General features: G+C 37.9%; 2 protein-coding genes across 2 annotated transcripts; both read right to left on the bottom strand.

The window, feature by feature from the left end:
* Nucleotides 1-90: 90 nt before the first annotated feature.
* LOC6035481 (mucin-5AC) lies at nucleotides 91-1157 on the bottom strand. Its single transcript, XM_001845613.2, has 2 exons — nucleotides 1072-1157; nucleotides 91-1011 (listed from the first exon to the last, which is right to left on the bottom strand). Exons 1-2 carry the CDS (start codon nucleotides 1102-1104, stop codon nucleotides 169-171), a joined length of 876 nt encoding a protein of 291 aa, XP_001845665.2. The 5' UTR covers nucleotides 1105-1157; the 3' UTR covers nucleotides 91-168.
* Nucleotides 1158-7927: 6770 nt separating this feature from the next.
* Nucleotides 7928-8839, bottom strand: LOC6035480 (salivary glue protein Sgs-3). The gene is made up of 2 exons (XM_001845612.2): nucleotides 8742-8839; nucleotides 7928-8673 (listed from the first exon to the last, which is right to left on the bottom strand). The coding sequence occupies exons 1-2, from the start codon at nucleotides 8751-8753 to the stop codon at nucleotides 8038-8040; spliced, it is 648 nt and encodes a 215-aa protein (XP_001845664.2). The 5' UTR covers nucleotides 8754-8839; the 3' UTR covers nucleotides 7928-8037.
* Between the last annotated feature and the right edge of the window lie 7215 nt (nucleotides 8840-16054).

Genomic DNA, 16054 nt, shown 5'->3' with positions numbered 1-16054 from the left:
AATAAACAATACGTTCTTCTAAACTTGGTTTATACAATGTTTATGTCGATTTTAAGATAATTTCTTTCATTTTAAATCAAACGCAACACCTCAACTAGTATTGATTCCACATTTCTTTATCACAACGTTCATACGAGCATCTTGACGAATAATAATTTATAATCTTCTCTACTGCCTGCCCTGCTTGCTATCGTCCTCCTCCGATGCAGACTCCTTGCTGTCCTCTCCACCGTCCTTCTCCTCCTCCTCCTCTTCCGGGGCCTCCGTCGTCGTCGTCTTGTTCTTGCGGTGGAACTTGTGATCATTCACGGTCGTCCCCGGCGAAGACTCACCATCGACCGCACTACTCGTGGTGGCCTCAACGATGGCCTTGGCCTGCTCGTGCTGGGCCACCTGTTGATGATGCTGTGGCGCGGCCTCGTGCAGGTTCTTCAGGATCTGGTCCACCGGAACGGGACGGATAAAGTGGGGACCACTGTTGTCATCGTTGCTGCTGCTGCTGCTGCTGCTGCCGCTGTCGGGCAGCGGTCCTCGGGTCGTGCTGCTGGGGGTCTTGTTGGTCGTGGTCGTAGGTTCGTCGGCACTTCGGCGAACCTTCAGGCCAGACGGGTGAACGATTGGGGTTTTCAGGGAGACCGGCTCCGCCGTTGTGGTTGTCACCCCACTCTGCTTGTGGGCCATCGAAGGCGTAGAAGGTTGATCCCGTCGGAAGTTGGACTTGGCCGGAGTGGTCGAATCGGTTGCCGTTTCACGTTTCTCCTTGGCGGGTGCCTCCGTCGTCGACTTGTCCTGGTCCAGCGTGGCACTCAGTTTGGTACCGCGGGCGGGGATCTTCTGAAGGTTGGACTGGCGCGTAGCTTGCGTTGTCGTCGTTGAAACTTCCTCCGGTAACGGTTCGCTCACGACGTCCGGGTTGATCGGTGAAGGTCGAACCAGACCGGCCTTGCTCGGTTCCGGCTCGATCGGGATGCAGCTTACGGTGGCGGCCACCGCCAGCAGGACGACACATGTCTGAAAAAAAGCACAAAACTTACAACCTACCTTCAAAGTGTCCCCAATAAAATGTCTTACGAATTTCAGCATCTCTCTTCCGTACGGGCTCATCCGTTGGGATGCGCGATTGAGTGTTAAATGATCGCTGCTCGTGCGACGATGGAGATTTTATTTATAATGTGACAAAATTCTCACATGATTTCTGGCATCTAGTCGGTGTGAAGGTGCTGTTTACTAATTTACAAGTCAATAGGATTCAATATTCAGCGCCATACTATCGTACACACGTGTAATATTTTTTTTTTCTTCTATGAAACGCAAATGTGCCAGAAGGTAGGGAAGAAATTTGAACTTGACATGAATGTGAAAATCTCGTCAAGGGCGCGCCGTCGCGGATGGATCGGCAGCATTCGGCGTAGAAGTCATTCATATTTTTTATACGTGATAAGTTGTTTGATATGTGTCGGGAAATTTGATTCGATTGGAAATTAAAGTTTGAGTGCAGACTTATGGCTGATAAGGGTTGTCTAAGAGGTTCGTCGCTTGAACAAATGGTGGCCTTTCCCTCCTGGATTCGAAATCTTAATCCAGATTGTTGTGTTATGGCATGACCGCCATGTTTATCATCACAAGCTTGACCTTATCTGGAAAGGATAGGAAAGACGACCTATGGAATGCTTCCAAAAACTAAAAATAATTTTAAGAAAAAGAAAAAAAATGCTTCTAAAAACATAAAATAAGTTAACATTTGACCTCGGGAACACAATCTATTAATTCATGAAGACAATAGAGCTTTATGACGTTTCGCGTACGCACACTAGCGCACCATTTGATTTTGCTGGCCGGAAAAAATTTAACCTCACTTTTTTTCGTGTACGTACACGCAATACATGCGCACGTAAATAACTCTATTAAAAGTTCAAAAATCTTAAGGCTCTAAAGGCATCATTCCCGATCGGCCATTTGGCGGCCATGTTTGTTTTAGAAAAACATCCAAATCTTGATTCAGGATGTTTCAATCAAAAAATGGTTTTCTTTGTGTTTATGTCTATGATCGTTATCGTTATTTTGATAATTCTATCGGCGATAATCTTATCGCCTATAATGGACGATAACTAATTTTTTAAATCATTCTAAAATCGATCAATTCAACAATATCTTGTTAAATTTTCAATGCTTTCACTAAGAACATATTTTTTTTAAATCAAGTAAATAAGTTTCAAAGTAAAATGTGTTCTCAAAAATGGCCACAAAATACCGTATTTTGTCGAAAGTACTAAAATTTTCATAATTTGCGATATGGGTATCAAACGAAACAAAATTTTGCATGCTTTTTCACTTTATTAGATTTTTTTGGAAATACCAAAATTTTCACAAATTACCTTATTTTTTTTCGAAAATACTCAAAATTTCGAAATATCCAATATGGGTATCAAACGAACCGAAATCTTGTATGCTTTTTTGTAAGCTTTTTATTTATAAAATACTATACGCTGCGGTTTAACCCATATTGCACATTTTGAAAATTTGATTATTTTCCAAAAAATACGCTATTTTGCTAAAATTATAGTATTTTCCAAAAAAAAAATCTAATTAAGTGAAAAAGCATACAAAATTTCGCATCGTTTGATACCCATATTGCATATTTTTAAAATTTGAGTATTTTCGAAAAATACGTTAATTTGTGAAAATTTTAGTAGTTTCCAAAAAAAAGTTTAATAAATTGAAAAAGCATACGAAATTTCAATTCAATTTAATATTACACATATTGCAAATTTGGAAAATTATAGTAATTTCAAAACATACGGTATTTTGTAAATTTTTTGTATTTTCCAAAAAACTCTAATAAATTGAAAATGCATACCAAATTTCGCTTCGTTTGATACCCATATTGCAAATTATGAAAATTTCAGTATTTTCGAAAAAATGCGGTATTTTGTGAAGAATTTTGAGTACATATTTATACAGTCCAGACTACAGACTTTTTCGTATTTTTTTTATTTTCATATTTTTAACAGCAAAAAGTCGTGTTCTGCGACATAAATAATTTTAGTCAAATATTTTATCACCGCCATTTTGGCCGCCATCTTGGATTTAAAAATTCTAAACCATCATACATACTAAAGCTCAACAATCAAAAAATAAGGGAACGAAAATTTTTTTTTTCGTGATTCGATTATCCGATGTATTGATTACACCAACCAACAAAATTTCTGCTTAGACTCAACTCGAGGGGAAGCATGAACTTTGGAGTCCCCAGAAACACGTACACTTTGAATTTTTCAAAAATATTTAGACAGGGCCGAATGGTTTTTCTGCAAAGTTTGTATGAAGAATTAGTGCTGTTTGATACTCCCACATATTGCATGCAATGTTTGCTTGTATGCAACAGCGACGAACCGCCCTAATTCTCCATACAAACTTTGGAGAAAAACTATTCGGCCCTGTCTCAATATTTTTGAAAAATTTAAAGTGCACGTGTTTTTGATAAGATTATTGCCGATAGAATTTTTAAAATAACGATAACGATACTCTAGCGTTATCGTCCCGACGATAACGATTACCGTTATTGCATTTTACATATAGTGATTATTTTTTCATTTCAATTTTCTATTTCTTTTTTCTATAGTGCATGGTCGGTTTCCAATCCCTCTCTCGCGTTATTTTATTGCGGGTTTCGGAGAAAACAAAAGAATCTTTGGCGAGTGTGCGTGCACGAGGAAACAAGAGTGAGTGAAAGAAAGAGAATGCTCATGCTGGCAATCACGAGATAAAGGAAGAAAACTCACAAGCTATAGTGACGGTCGCTATACTGTCTGATATTTTGGTGCAAGAATCATCAAATGATAGTTTTTTCTATCACTCATTTACGTCACTGAACCCAAGATTCTCCTGAAAATTAAAAAAAAATCTTGCCTTCGCTTATAATAAATTCAAAATTGATTTAAATTGTAATTTTTTCAACAAGTTGCAAAAGGAAGTTTTTTTAAGCTCGAGTCGTACATTAATCTAATGAAATTTATCAAGATGGATGAATACGACGATATCTTAAGCAATACAGTTTTGAAACGAGCTAAATTCATTTTTTTAAGCAATTCGCAGTTGAACTTGGAAAACACTCAACAAGATTCTGACAAGTACTTTTAAGCAATGTTTAGTTTTACTATGAAATGAAGACGTCGTTCGAAAATGACAGACAAAAAAAGTAGTTTCACAACGGAATGAAAATACTCAAATTACATTAGTACAGCTTAGTACGCAGTAGATGGCATCATAACAGAAACTTCTAGACAATTTGCTGTTTACCTGCGATGCTATCAATATTATCACAATTATTAGCACTGCTTCGAGAATCACGCGTAGAGAGAATAATGACTCATACAAGAAAATATGGAATGCCCCGCCGGAACCGGTTCCAGCTGCCTTTTTTTTTTATCAAAACACACTCCAATACGTGACACTTCCTCGGTATACCTTTGACCCATCTCCGAAAAATCAAAATATTTCGACGATTCTGTGAGTTTGTTATTTGCCCGCAAAATGATTGATTTGCTAAAAAATTAACACTTTTTACCGGTGAAGGCCCCTCCGGCGAGATACACGTATGTATCAGCTTTTGCGGTGGTTTTGACACGAATTGAGGTTATTATGTAACGGTCCGAAGTTTTTTTTGGCCAACGGTACTTTATCATATTCATCCGTTTAACTATTGGTGTTCATGTTAAAAAAATCAATTTCTCTTATGATTCAAACATATTTTAATAAAAAAATAATAAATAAAATTCAAATTCAATGTTTGTTTTTCGAAAAATTTGGAGAATTACATTGAGAATTTCTATCTCTAATTTTTTTTTTGTTTTTTTTACTAAAAATATTTTTCAACTGTAAGGGGCATTTAATTTTCTATTTTTTTTCATAATTCTTAGACAAAATCTTAAAATTTGCAATGGCAATTATTATTTTTGTATAAACCGCACATATATTTGAGGTCAAGTAAATAAAAAGGTACAACACTACTAAATAATTACAAGAAAAAAATATCATAAAAGATGCTGTCACTTTCCCGAAACGAACTCATTATCATTCATTGGTATTGGCACTTGACACAAGTATAAAATTACCCCTTATGATATTTTTTCTGTAGTTTTTAAAATTGCCCACGAGGGAGGGCGGGGAGTGTGTCCACGTGGTTTAAAGATTGTCAGAAACTGTCTTTCTCTGTAGCCTACCAATGGTTATAACACATCTCTACCAAAATTAGTATGATTCCATACCATTCCGTTCGTATTTTTCATTTTGCAAAAAAAAATCAACCTGTCAATTTGAAATTGTAGTCTTGGTCAGTAAACTTTTTTCCCTTACTAAGTAATATAAAATGGCAATTGTACAATTATTACTTGTAAACATTTATACAAAATGCTTAAATTATATTGTAATTAATCATACCTTCATACCATCAGTCATAACAAGCGTCAAAAGAGTCGTTCTTATGCAAAGTTTGCTGAACTTTTTTTTAATATGTTTCAGGGGACAAAACCCCGCATCAGAGTTGCAAATGAGTGATAAAAACGCTATCATTTTATTATCTCTGCACCAAAAACATCAGGGAGTATAGCGACCGTCACTCTCTTCTTGTGTCTTGGCAAGCTTCCCTGCACCGTGCGGTACACGCGGTTCACTTGTACCTCGGTTTTGCTTTGCGCCTGCTTTGTTCGGTTTACACCCGTACCCGACTCTCTCGAGCCGAGGGTATTTTGGTTCATCGTACCAGCGCACCACGACACTCTCGGTTCGTCGCCTCGGTTGTGTGTCTGGCACTCACCCGAGGCATGAACCCAACGTATGAACCAAGGTGCTTCACTCGGCACGAGCCGAGGTACGTGCCGTGGTACGCGCTGGCGGTACAAACCGGTTTCAATACCACGGCGCGTACCACGGCGCGTACCACGGCACGCTGGGTTCATGCCTCGGGTGAGTGCCAGACACACAACCGAGGCGACGAGCCGAGATTGTCGTGGTGCGCTGGTACGATGAACCAAAATACCAACACACAATGGGTTCAGGCTCGTGCCGAAGCTAGAAAACCAAACCCGCGGTGTGCGTTGGCACTGGCGCATGGGAAGCCTTGTGTCTTGACTCTTGTGATTCCCAGCGATGGCTTTTTCTCTCTACTACGCGCTTTTCCTCAACTACGCGCTCTCACCGCTGAGTTTTTTTCTCTTTTATTTTGAAAACGGTGCACTTACGGGGTTAGAAAATCACAATATTTCATATTACAGACATTTTGCCGTGCGCAAAGCGGACTGTCAAACTTTCTGAGCGTTTTTCTCGAAACGCCCAAGTTGATTTGCAGGTGCCACGATATCTCGAGATGGGATGGACAAAATTGGCTGAAATTCGAGGTGAAGACTCCCAACCCCAAGACTTTGAAATTTCGCTTTTTAAAAAAAATGCAATAATCAAAAAGTAACAATTTTTTATATGAAAAACACAATTTTTTTTTCTTTTTTTTAAATTAGTTTTTTGAAATTCGGCCTTCGTCATGCACACAGGACCGGTTTAACGAGTCTTTACAAAAATTTTGAGCCGATTTGGTTAAGGCAGTGTTGAGATATCGTGGCACCCGTTTTTTGAAACTGCTAACTTGAAATAGCTATATCTCGGCAATAATACAACCGAATGTCTTAAATATTTTGTTGATAAATGAAAAAGTATATTTTAATGCCCTGAAAACAGATTTTAAATAAAACTAAGTGTGTGCTCACACCAACCTCTGACTTTTTTGTCGATTTACATGTATGTAACCCCTTAATAAAAAAAATTAAAGTACTTTTCGATTTTACATTAAAAATAGGGCAAAAATTTGTAAGTACAAGATTTCATTTTTTTTACAGAAAATCACTATTTAAAAAAAAACATAACTCGTCAGCAAAATTTTGGTCCACACTTCTCAATGGCTTAAAGATGCGGGTTTCTGTCCCCAAAACATTTGGTTCTTTGGTCATAGGGAAGGCCCCCACAAAGTTTGAGCCACACAAAAAAATACAAGTAAAATCCATTTCCGGGTTTGGTGCATGGAGAATTTCTCACATGAAATATTAAAATATTTTTTCTTGTTGTTATTTTACCACTTTTCTGGTGTAATGTCACTATTTCAGTCTAAATTGACGTAAAATTACATCATAAAAGAGGTAATATTCAACCTTCCAAAATTACACATTCCATATTTACACAAGTTTTTACTGTGTAACAAAATATGGCAGCGACTCTAAAACTACATTTTTTTAAGATTTTTTTTTAAATTTTGTGTAAACCATCAAATCGGGCGTTTATTTTTACTCAAAATTTCTGTTGATACCAAATTTCTATCTCTTCGCGGTTTTCTAGAGGTTTTTAGCAAAAAAAAACGTGTTTTAGTAAAAATAAAAATAAATATATAAAAAAATATATTAAGTCCCGCCCGTGTGGATCAATCGGACCGCGCACTGGACTCACAATCCAGAGGTCGCCGGTTCGAATCCCGCGGCGGGCGCTCTAAAATTTTTTGTGTAAATATGGGTATTCGGCGCCGTCGCTCCGTGCCATACTTTCATACACTTAGGAGCCCAGGGCGGCGAAGTCCTTGTAGATAAAAAGGAAGACACTAGTGGTTGGTACTAGCAATGGTGGCCGACAGCTTTAAAGTCAACTTCGTTTTTTTTTTATAAAAAATTAGTCTAGAAATTAATTTGTACTCGGATTCGTGACCAGGGACCAATATCACCAAGTTTCAAGGAAATCGTAGCTGGGTTTGAGCATTTTTTTTTTCGATTTCGTGTGAGTTGGTGGAGAAAATTACCCCTAGATAATTACGAAATCTGAAGAGAAACCTTTTCCAGTTTACGAAAAAAATATTTTGTTAAAAAGGGTGACAATTTTTCTTCAATATCAATAATTTTGATATGCAAAAATTCAACAAACTTTTATTAAATACTTGATAACATAGTTAAAACCATCACTCGAGTGCTTTTTCAGCACTACACATCAACAATTTAAGAGATGAGCTTAGTTCTTGGTGCTAGCAGCCACAGCCGGGACGACCGCCTTGGCCGGTTGACCAGCGTTGTTGATGGCAGCAACCTGGGCTGGGGTCGCCGAAGAGCTCTTGATTGGCAGCGTCTGCTTCTTGATGGTGGCTCCGTTGGACGAGGTGGGAAGATCACGGCGAGCCTTGGTCACTCGGGCGGCAATCGGAGCCTTGGTGACGGGCTTCTTGGGGGTGGCACTGGGGACCTGGCTAGCGGCGACGGTGGCCGGAACAGCTGGGGCGCTCTGGGTGTCACGCTTGGTCTTGACGGCATGGGAGTTTGCGGACGGAGGAGCCGAGGTCGAGGAAGACGACGTTGTCTGGCTCAGGTTGTCCGAGGACTTGAGCTGGGTGGGGCGGGTCTGCGGCTGGTCATTGCTGGATCCGGTGGACGTTCCGTCGGTCTTGGAATCGGTGGAGGCGCTCAGCGAAGCCGGAGTGTGACGCTTGGGATGAGAAGCGGCGGGATGGTTCTGGGTGGCTTGAGCAGTCTGCTTCGTTGACGATTGGATTCGATCTCCATAGTGTCCGTTGGATGGGGCGTCCGTAGACTCGGACTGCTCCTGGTTGAGCGGGATCGCAAGGGCGCAGGTGGCGACCAAAACTAAACAAACCTGAGAATGGGGAAAAGAATGAGTTAAGAAACGTTTCCACTCAGTTTATCGAAAGCAATCAAACTTACGAAAGTCTTCATTTTCAAGGACGGAGAGATGGCAATTCAACAAAAGTTCTCAACTGACTGTACCGTTTGAGGGCCACCTCCGGCGCTTTTATACGAATGTCTCAGTTCTTGATTAAACAATTCCACTCAAGTAATTAGTGGCTTTCAAGACGGGCCACAAGTTTTGGATGATTCAGGATTCGAGCCTTCCATTATCGGGCCGGTGCTAATTGGAAAGAGCAAATAACGCACAAAAGCTGCACGGCTTTTCGGTTTCGCGAAATAGGATGAAACCTACAAATCGAACTACGACTTGTGTGGTTTTGCGGAGTTTCTTAATTCAATTGATTTGATAACTTTCTCGAAATAGGTTAGATCATGCAAAAGGCGCAAACAGGTTAAATTAATTTGATAAACTTTGTAACAAACCACGGGGTTGGGCACATGGTTGATCCGTAGCGCATTGAATTAACTTCCGTAAATATTTGGTAAATACCTGGGTTCTGAAAAGACAGAATGCGTAACGTGATTTTCGAATGCTCCCAACTGCTCCTCACTACTACAAGTGCACTTCTACTGTAAACATAAACAAATTAGAAGGCTTTGTTCAAGCTCAAGCGTGACATATTTTTTGCTGCTGAAGTGACTGGTTTTGAAACATTTTGAATCTGTTGATGTTAAAGTTTTCGCTGAAAAATTAAGTGCTTCGCGCATTTTTTGTTCGTAGACTAAACGATGGGCGGCCAAAATATGCTTTTTTTATTTTTCACGTGACGATAAATTGCGTCAGAAGTGGGTGGAATTTTGTGAACCAGAAGAACAACCGAATGGAAGTTCCGAGATTATGTATCTTTGTATTTTAAGATTTGTTGACTTCGAATACCTCAAAAGCTGGAGTAATTTTTTTAATCCTGACAAAATAAATTATAGATCGATTACAGTACTTGCCATTTCTTGGTATCATTTTGCAAACAGTAAATTGGTTCCACTTTGACAGTACTAAATTGAGGCCGCTTTGCGGACAACTATTCTGCACCCAGGTAAATACATATCGTAAATATTATTTATCTGCACAATTTTCGGAACGAAATTTTGTTCAGTGTGGATAATGACAGTTCAGAACTGTCACGAATCTCAAAATGCAGAATCTTGAAATAAAAAGGGCAGATCGAGGGGCAGATTTAGTTTTTTGGTCGAAACGGAGTAAAAATAGAAGTTGTCTTTCTTCTAAAAAATTCAATAATAATAACAATTTGAAAATGTGGAAAAACAAACATTGCAGAAATAGCAAATAACAAAAAAAATTAAGGAAATTCCAACCATTTTTAAAATCTTTTTTTTTTTTGAAGATTCAAAATAAAAATTATGCAGAATTCCAAAAAAATATCAAAGTCGAGATTAAGATTTCAATCTGAAATATAGAAATTCGAAAACACATCTTTACGAAAACCCGAAATTCAAACATTCAAAAACTCTAATTTTTCAAAAAATTCATAAAACTCAAAATTCCAGAGAAAAAAATTAAGAATTTAAAAATAACAAAAAACAATTGAATTTAGAAATTTTAAATTTAAAAATTTAATAATTTTAGAATTCCCTGGGCTTTGTCATAATGAGTATCATAGGCAGTGATGTCAACCATCGCGACGCTCATTTTTGGTTCGCGGCACATTTTTTGTTTGTAGTGCTTTTCAGTTACGGAATTTGACAAAGTTGTGTATGAAGGACTTTTAGAACACACCAAATCGTACAACTTTGCTGAACATAGTGTTGATTTTTGATGAATACAAAAAAAGTTACAATTAAAAATGCGTTAGGCAAACGAAAGCATCGCGAACCATTGGTTCCAATGTCTGAAATCTTCTTATAACTTTTTGCGTATGAATTTTACAGCTATACAATGTTCTGAAGAAATGTTGCTGTTAGTGAGTTCTACAAGTGCTTCGAACACCATTTTGTCGAATTCCGTAACCGAAAAGCACTAGAAACGAAAAATGTGCCGCGAACCAAAAATGACCATCGCGATGGTTGACATCACTGATCATAGGTTTGATGCTTATTTGGCAAGGAGTATGATTTGATCCGATGTGGAATTAAAATCGAAGTTTTCAGTATATTGCTGAAGCTTCCATTTTTACACATGGACACCACTTCATGCTACGAGAACCCACTTTGACGCAGTCTCAGGGCTTAATCGATGACCGGTTAGCTGTCATCGAGACAAGGAGGTTCTCCGATAGTGGAAATATCACATTTGTACAATGAACCGCTACATATGTGATTTTTCCCTATTTTAATGTGGGTGTCAGGTTAGGATGCAGGTTTTTAAAAATTCAGTTTTTGTAGAATTTAGGATTTGAACTATAAATATCAACTATTGATACTTTAGATTTAGTTATTTAGGGACAAAATTAGTAATAGTGAATTTAGTAATTCTATCAGAATCGGTGATTTTCATTCAAGTAGCATAAAAACCATTCTGATTTGTCAAAATTTCCATAGAGTCTCGATCAATCAATAGTGAAATGATATCGGACTAAATTCGTTGATCTGTTTAACTAACGACTGTCGGATTATGATTGTATCGACCATTGTTGCGAATCGAGGATCTACTGGAATTCTGACGATCAAATGGTCGTCTCTTTTTCAATTCACGACTTGTAAAATATGAAATGTTAATCTATTTTTTTTTTTAAGAAGCCAGACAGGTTTTAAAAGAAACGTTCTAGATTTTTTGGCTATTGATTAAAATGTCGAGGATTTGAGATAAGAGTAGCTTTCGGATATGTTACTTTAAATCTTGTATTCAATTCAAGTTAGGTAGTTATCCGCAAATGAATATTTGGACTTATATGAATAACAAGCCTTACCCGACAAACTTCCCGACTTATATGAATGAATAACAAGCCTTACCCGACAAACTTCGTTTTGCCTCTTTTTCGTTTGTTGACGTTTTTAACTTTTTTGCTTATTCAGCCTCCTGTGATCAAAGTTTGATTTTACGTAACTTTTTCCATACAGGCTGCAGATGACCCGGAATCTGTCCCAGAGTGGTCAAAGTGTCAACTTATTAGCGTAAAAACCTTCCTTGAGCTTGTACGAACCCAACGCAACAAAGAGCGCTACGATCCGACTTTCCGTTATCAACTGATTCGCGTTCGAACAAAACCGTCGAAATTTTTTATATATATAGATAGATTGAACATTTTGGACTTATAAATAACACACAACTGTGCATTTATTCTAGAGTCAGATCCATACAGCGTCAGTGTTTATTTGGTCGAAGTGTACTAATTCATTGGCAGATATGGTTCTAGTTGTAATGTACGACAAGACTACTGACGGACGTGACAGGACGAGGGCCCAGTTTAGAGGTTTCGACATCAACGATGTGCGGCTGGATCACCCTCCCAAAAAAAAAAAAGAATTTAATAATTTTAGAATTTAAGAATTTAGGAATTTAAGAATGTAGGAATGTAAAAAGAATTTAAGAATTTAAGAATTTAAGAATTTAAGAATTGAGGAATTTAAGAATTTAACTTAAGAATTAAGAAACTTCCTAATTTTCTAATTTCCTTATTTCTTAATTTCCTAATTTCTTAATTTCCTTATTATCAAATTTCCTGACATCCTAATTTCATAATTTCTTAATTTCCTAATTTCTCAATTTTCTAGCTTCCTAACTTCCTAATTTCTTAATTTCCTTATTACCAAATTTCCTAACATCCTAATTTCCTAATTTCTTTATTTCATTATTTCCTTATTTCCTAAGAACCAAAGTTCCTAACTTCCTGATTTCCTAATTTTCTGATTTCCTAATATCCTAATTTCCTAATTTCATAAATTTCTCAATTTCCTAATTTTCTGATTTCCTAAATTTCTCAATTTCCTAACATCCAAATTTCCTTATTTCCTAATTTCTTTATTTCATTATTACATTATTTCATAATTTCCTAATTTCTTAATTTTTTTTTTTTTTGAAATTAAATATGTCTTTATTGAACATTCTTATAATAATTACATTTCTTTTACATGATAAGTGGTATGGCCTAATGCTCTTCATCTTTGTTGTATTTTTCGTTTTATTATTAACTGATCACATTTATTTATTTGCTTCAAATTGTTTTACATTATTGCATTGAATTGAATACATTTGGGTAAAAAAGAAAAAAATCACTTTAACAACTAATCCTAACCTAAAACTAAAAAAATAAATCCATTGAAATATTCAAAATCACTAGAACGAGTAAACTACGAACTGTATTTTAAGATGAATGCTCCAAGCGTTCTTACTTGTTCCTGGCGAGTTTTGCAACCACGCAGTGTTGTTGTCATCTCGATGAAAATGTTCAAAAGTTCTTGTGGTGAATACAGGTCACTACTGCCTTCGCCCGTTGATGTTGGTTGGTTTTCCTCGGTTGCTGACTGAAGCCTGGAGGTGTTGTATTCTCTGCAACTCTTTGCCGCTGATTCAACGGCAATGGCTGCAGATTTGGAACCACTGAACAGATCCTGCTACTGGCGACGCCAAAGCAGGAAAATCCACGTCCGTGTATGCTGGTGGTGTTTTGCGACGATTTGGTTGGTGCCTCGTCGTCGCTTGCTGCCGATTTTTTACAAACTCAGCACGTTTTGGGCAGCTTCGATTCTTGGTAGAATGGTCGCCGCCGCAATTGAAGCATTTCGTTTCGATGTTCTCGTTGATTGTTTCGCAAGCTTGAGTTTTGTGCTCACCTCCGCAGGTTGCACAACGACTCTTGATGAAACAGTTCCTTCCACCATGCCCAAACTGCAAACAGTTCGAACATTGTGTCACGTCACGGTGAACTGGGCGATAACGTTCCCAAGTCACGATGATGTTGAAAATTGCCCGAACTGCCTTCAGCTCAGACGGCGTTGTCGATCCTTTCTCGAGATGAACCAGGTACAGTTGATCACGATACTTGATGTCCTTGTTGTGTCTCGTCATCTTGAAGACTTCGATCACGTTCAACTTCAGAGTTTTGAGCTCTTCTTTCAGCACATTCACATCCATGTCGTACAGGCCTCGGAGGACCTGTTTCATGGGGCGTTTACCTGGATCGTCATGGCTGTAGTATTCAATCTTGGTGTTGTTCAGGAAATCCCGAACGTAGTTGTAATCCTTTCTGGTAGGTAGCAGAATTTTGAGTCCATCAGCACACAAGCGAATGGAAGCTCGTAAAGCACCAGATTTGATAAACCCGGTCAGCCACTTTCGCACCGAATCCGATGACGATGTTTTCACAAAAATGGGTGGCAACTTTTCCCGTCGTTCAAATTCTTCCTTCTCGCTCACGTCCACAGGGAGGGTAGCGAACTGGTTTCCAGACAATTTTTGAGCGTCCTTGCTCAAACTGCCTGGCTTTGCAGGTAGCGCTTCAGCATTCTTTAGCTTCTTCAAATCTGCCGATCCTGCTGGTGAGGACCGCCTCTTTTTCTTGCCCTGAGGCATTTTTGCACTTTTTAAGCACTTTTCAGGAGCTAAAATCCAGGAGTACCTCACTGAATGATGGTCCACAAAGGAATTTTTCTTAATTTCCTAATTTTCTGATTTCCTAAATTTCTCAATATCCTAAAATCCAAATTTCCTTATTTCATTATTGCATAATTCATAATTTCTTAATTTTATAATTTCAGTTTGTCTAGTTTTAGAATTTATAAATTTCTCATTTTCTGTTTTTTAAGGAAAATTTTAAATTTTGATTTCTCAATTTTGTTTATAATTAATAGTTGTTTTTTAAAGATTTTGAATAAACATTTTTAATCTATTTAATTTAACTTTTGAATATTTTTGATCTTTTTATTTTTTCCCCCAACAGAAAACTGTTGCGTTGCAGACATCATCTCTGCTCGGGACGTAAGATTCAAGTACCTAGTATGTCATGCCGAGTTTCATTGCTGTTTAGAGCTTTATTTTGGTGGCATTTACTTGTTTGTTGCCGTCGTTTCAAATCACACTTCCGTACAAAAGTTTGTTTACAAGATTCACATTTGTAACGAGGTGGGTCGTGTGTTTTTAGGTGTTTCTTGTATACATCTCCTCCGTTGAGCGTCTGGCCACAGATTGCGCACTTGTAAACACTGATAATTCCCATGTGTTTCTCCTTGTAGTGGGACACAACTCGTAGTTTTGTTGAGTACTTTGCGGTGCATTTTGCATGCAATGGGACATTCTTTCATCAGTGACACTTTTCAATTCATTCATTGCTGCGGGCTCCTCTTGGTTGAGTCGTCAAACCTTTCGCGTTGGCGGTTTCATCTTCCAGCGGTGGCGGTGGATCACCTCCTTGCGGTGGCACATTCACTTGTATATCGCCATCATCAGCCATCACACATTACATTGAGATCCATCTCTTGTGTTGATTCTACAACTTTGTTAGCCTCTTTTTAATCATTTTCGAGCAAGAAACATTCTCATCAGGAACTGTTTTGTTGAATGTTATGCTTTTGATATCTCCTCCTACGTACGTAACTTCGCATTCTAGGAAGGAAGGATCGCGTGTCAAGACGCTTTTGATACCTTCTGTGAAATGCCACGTGACATGTCATACTTTTGTAGTTTATTAATCAAATTCATTTTCAATCTTGAAATCTAAATTTATTTTCATAAAAATATTTGCAGGTTGAGGGGCTGGCTGGCTCATTATTATACTAAAGGTTTATATTGCACACTTTGCACCAAATTCTCCACCCTTGCAAATAATATCTGCACACCAAATATTTGCACACTTGAAATCCTATCCCTTCTCCCCCCCCTCTCACCTAGAGTGGTGCGTGTCTCGACTGAGCTTTGTTTCTTTCGACCACTTTAGAACTGTTTCAAACTAGGGGGTGTGTCTTGAATAATTTTATTCTGCTGTAGTTTGAGGTGTGCACGAGGGTGTGCACTTTGTTGGAGAGCTTTCCACAAATTGCACGATTGTCTAAAAATCTCTGCAATTCACAATATGTATACAAATATTTTCATTTTCATATTGGATAGTATACTAACGGTATATTCGTCCGTGATAGTAGTGTACTGAAATTTTGCTGTTTCTAAGTAGTATACTTAAAAGTATACTGAAATATGGTTAGTAAGATCAAGAGCGTATTTTCAAAAAGATAATTAATTTAATAAAAAAAAAATCAATTCAAATTAATAGGATTATTCAAATGGACGGGTCTATAAGAGGGCCGTTTGGAGAAAATGATCGACATTTTGAACTTTTCGAGTGGCCCCGGTTTGTGTAGGTAGATCCTCAGCAACAAATTGTGTACAGTTGTTTTCAGTCTTGATTCTGTTAAGTGCTTCAACTTGATACGTACAAAAAACA

Source organism: Culex quinquefasciatus, chromosome 3 (genome assembly GCF_015732765.1).
Source record: "Culex quinquefasciatus strain JHB chromosome 3, VPISU_Cqui_1.0_pri_paternal, whole genome shotgun sequence".
Taxonomy (NCBI): domain Eukaryota; kingdom Metazoa; phylum Arthropoda; class Insecta; order Diptera; family Culicidae; genus Culex; species Culex quinquefasciatus.
The sequence above is the reverse complement of the archived record's forward strand: the minus strand, read 5'-3'. Positions and strand labels throughout refer to the sequence as shown.

What these genes read in the sequence shown, in the direction of transcription:
- LOC6035481 (XM_001845613.2), bottom strand. Translation starts at nt 1,104, where the DNA reads ATGAGCCCGTACGGAAGAGAGATGCTGAAATTC. An exon ending in GAAGAGAGATGCTGAAATTC is followed by an intron (nt 1,012 to 1,071) that starts GTAAGACATTTT and finishes GCTTTTTTTCAG; the next exon opens with ACATGTGTCGTCCTGCTGGC.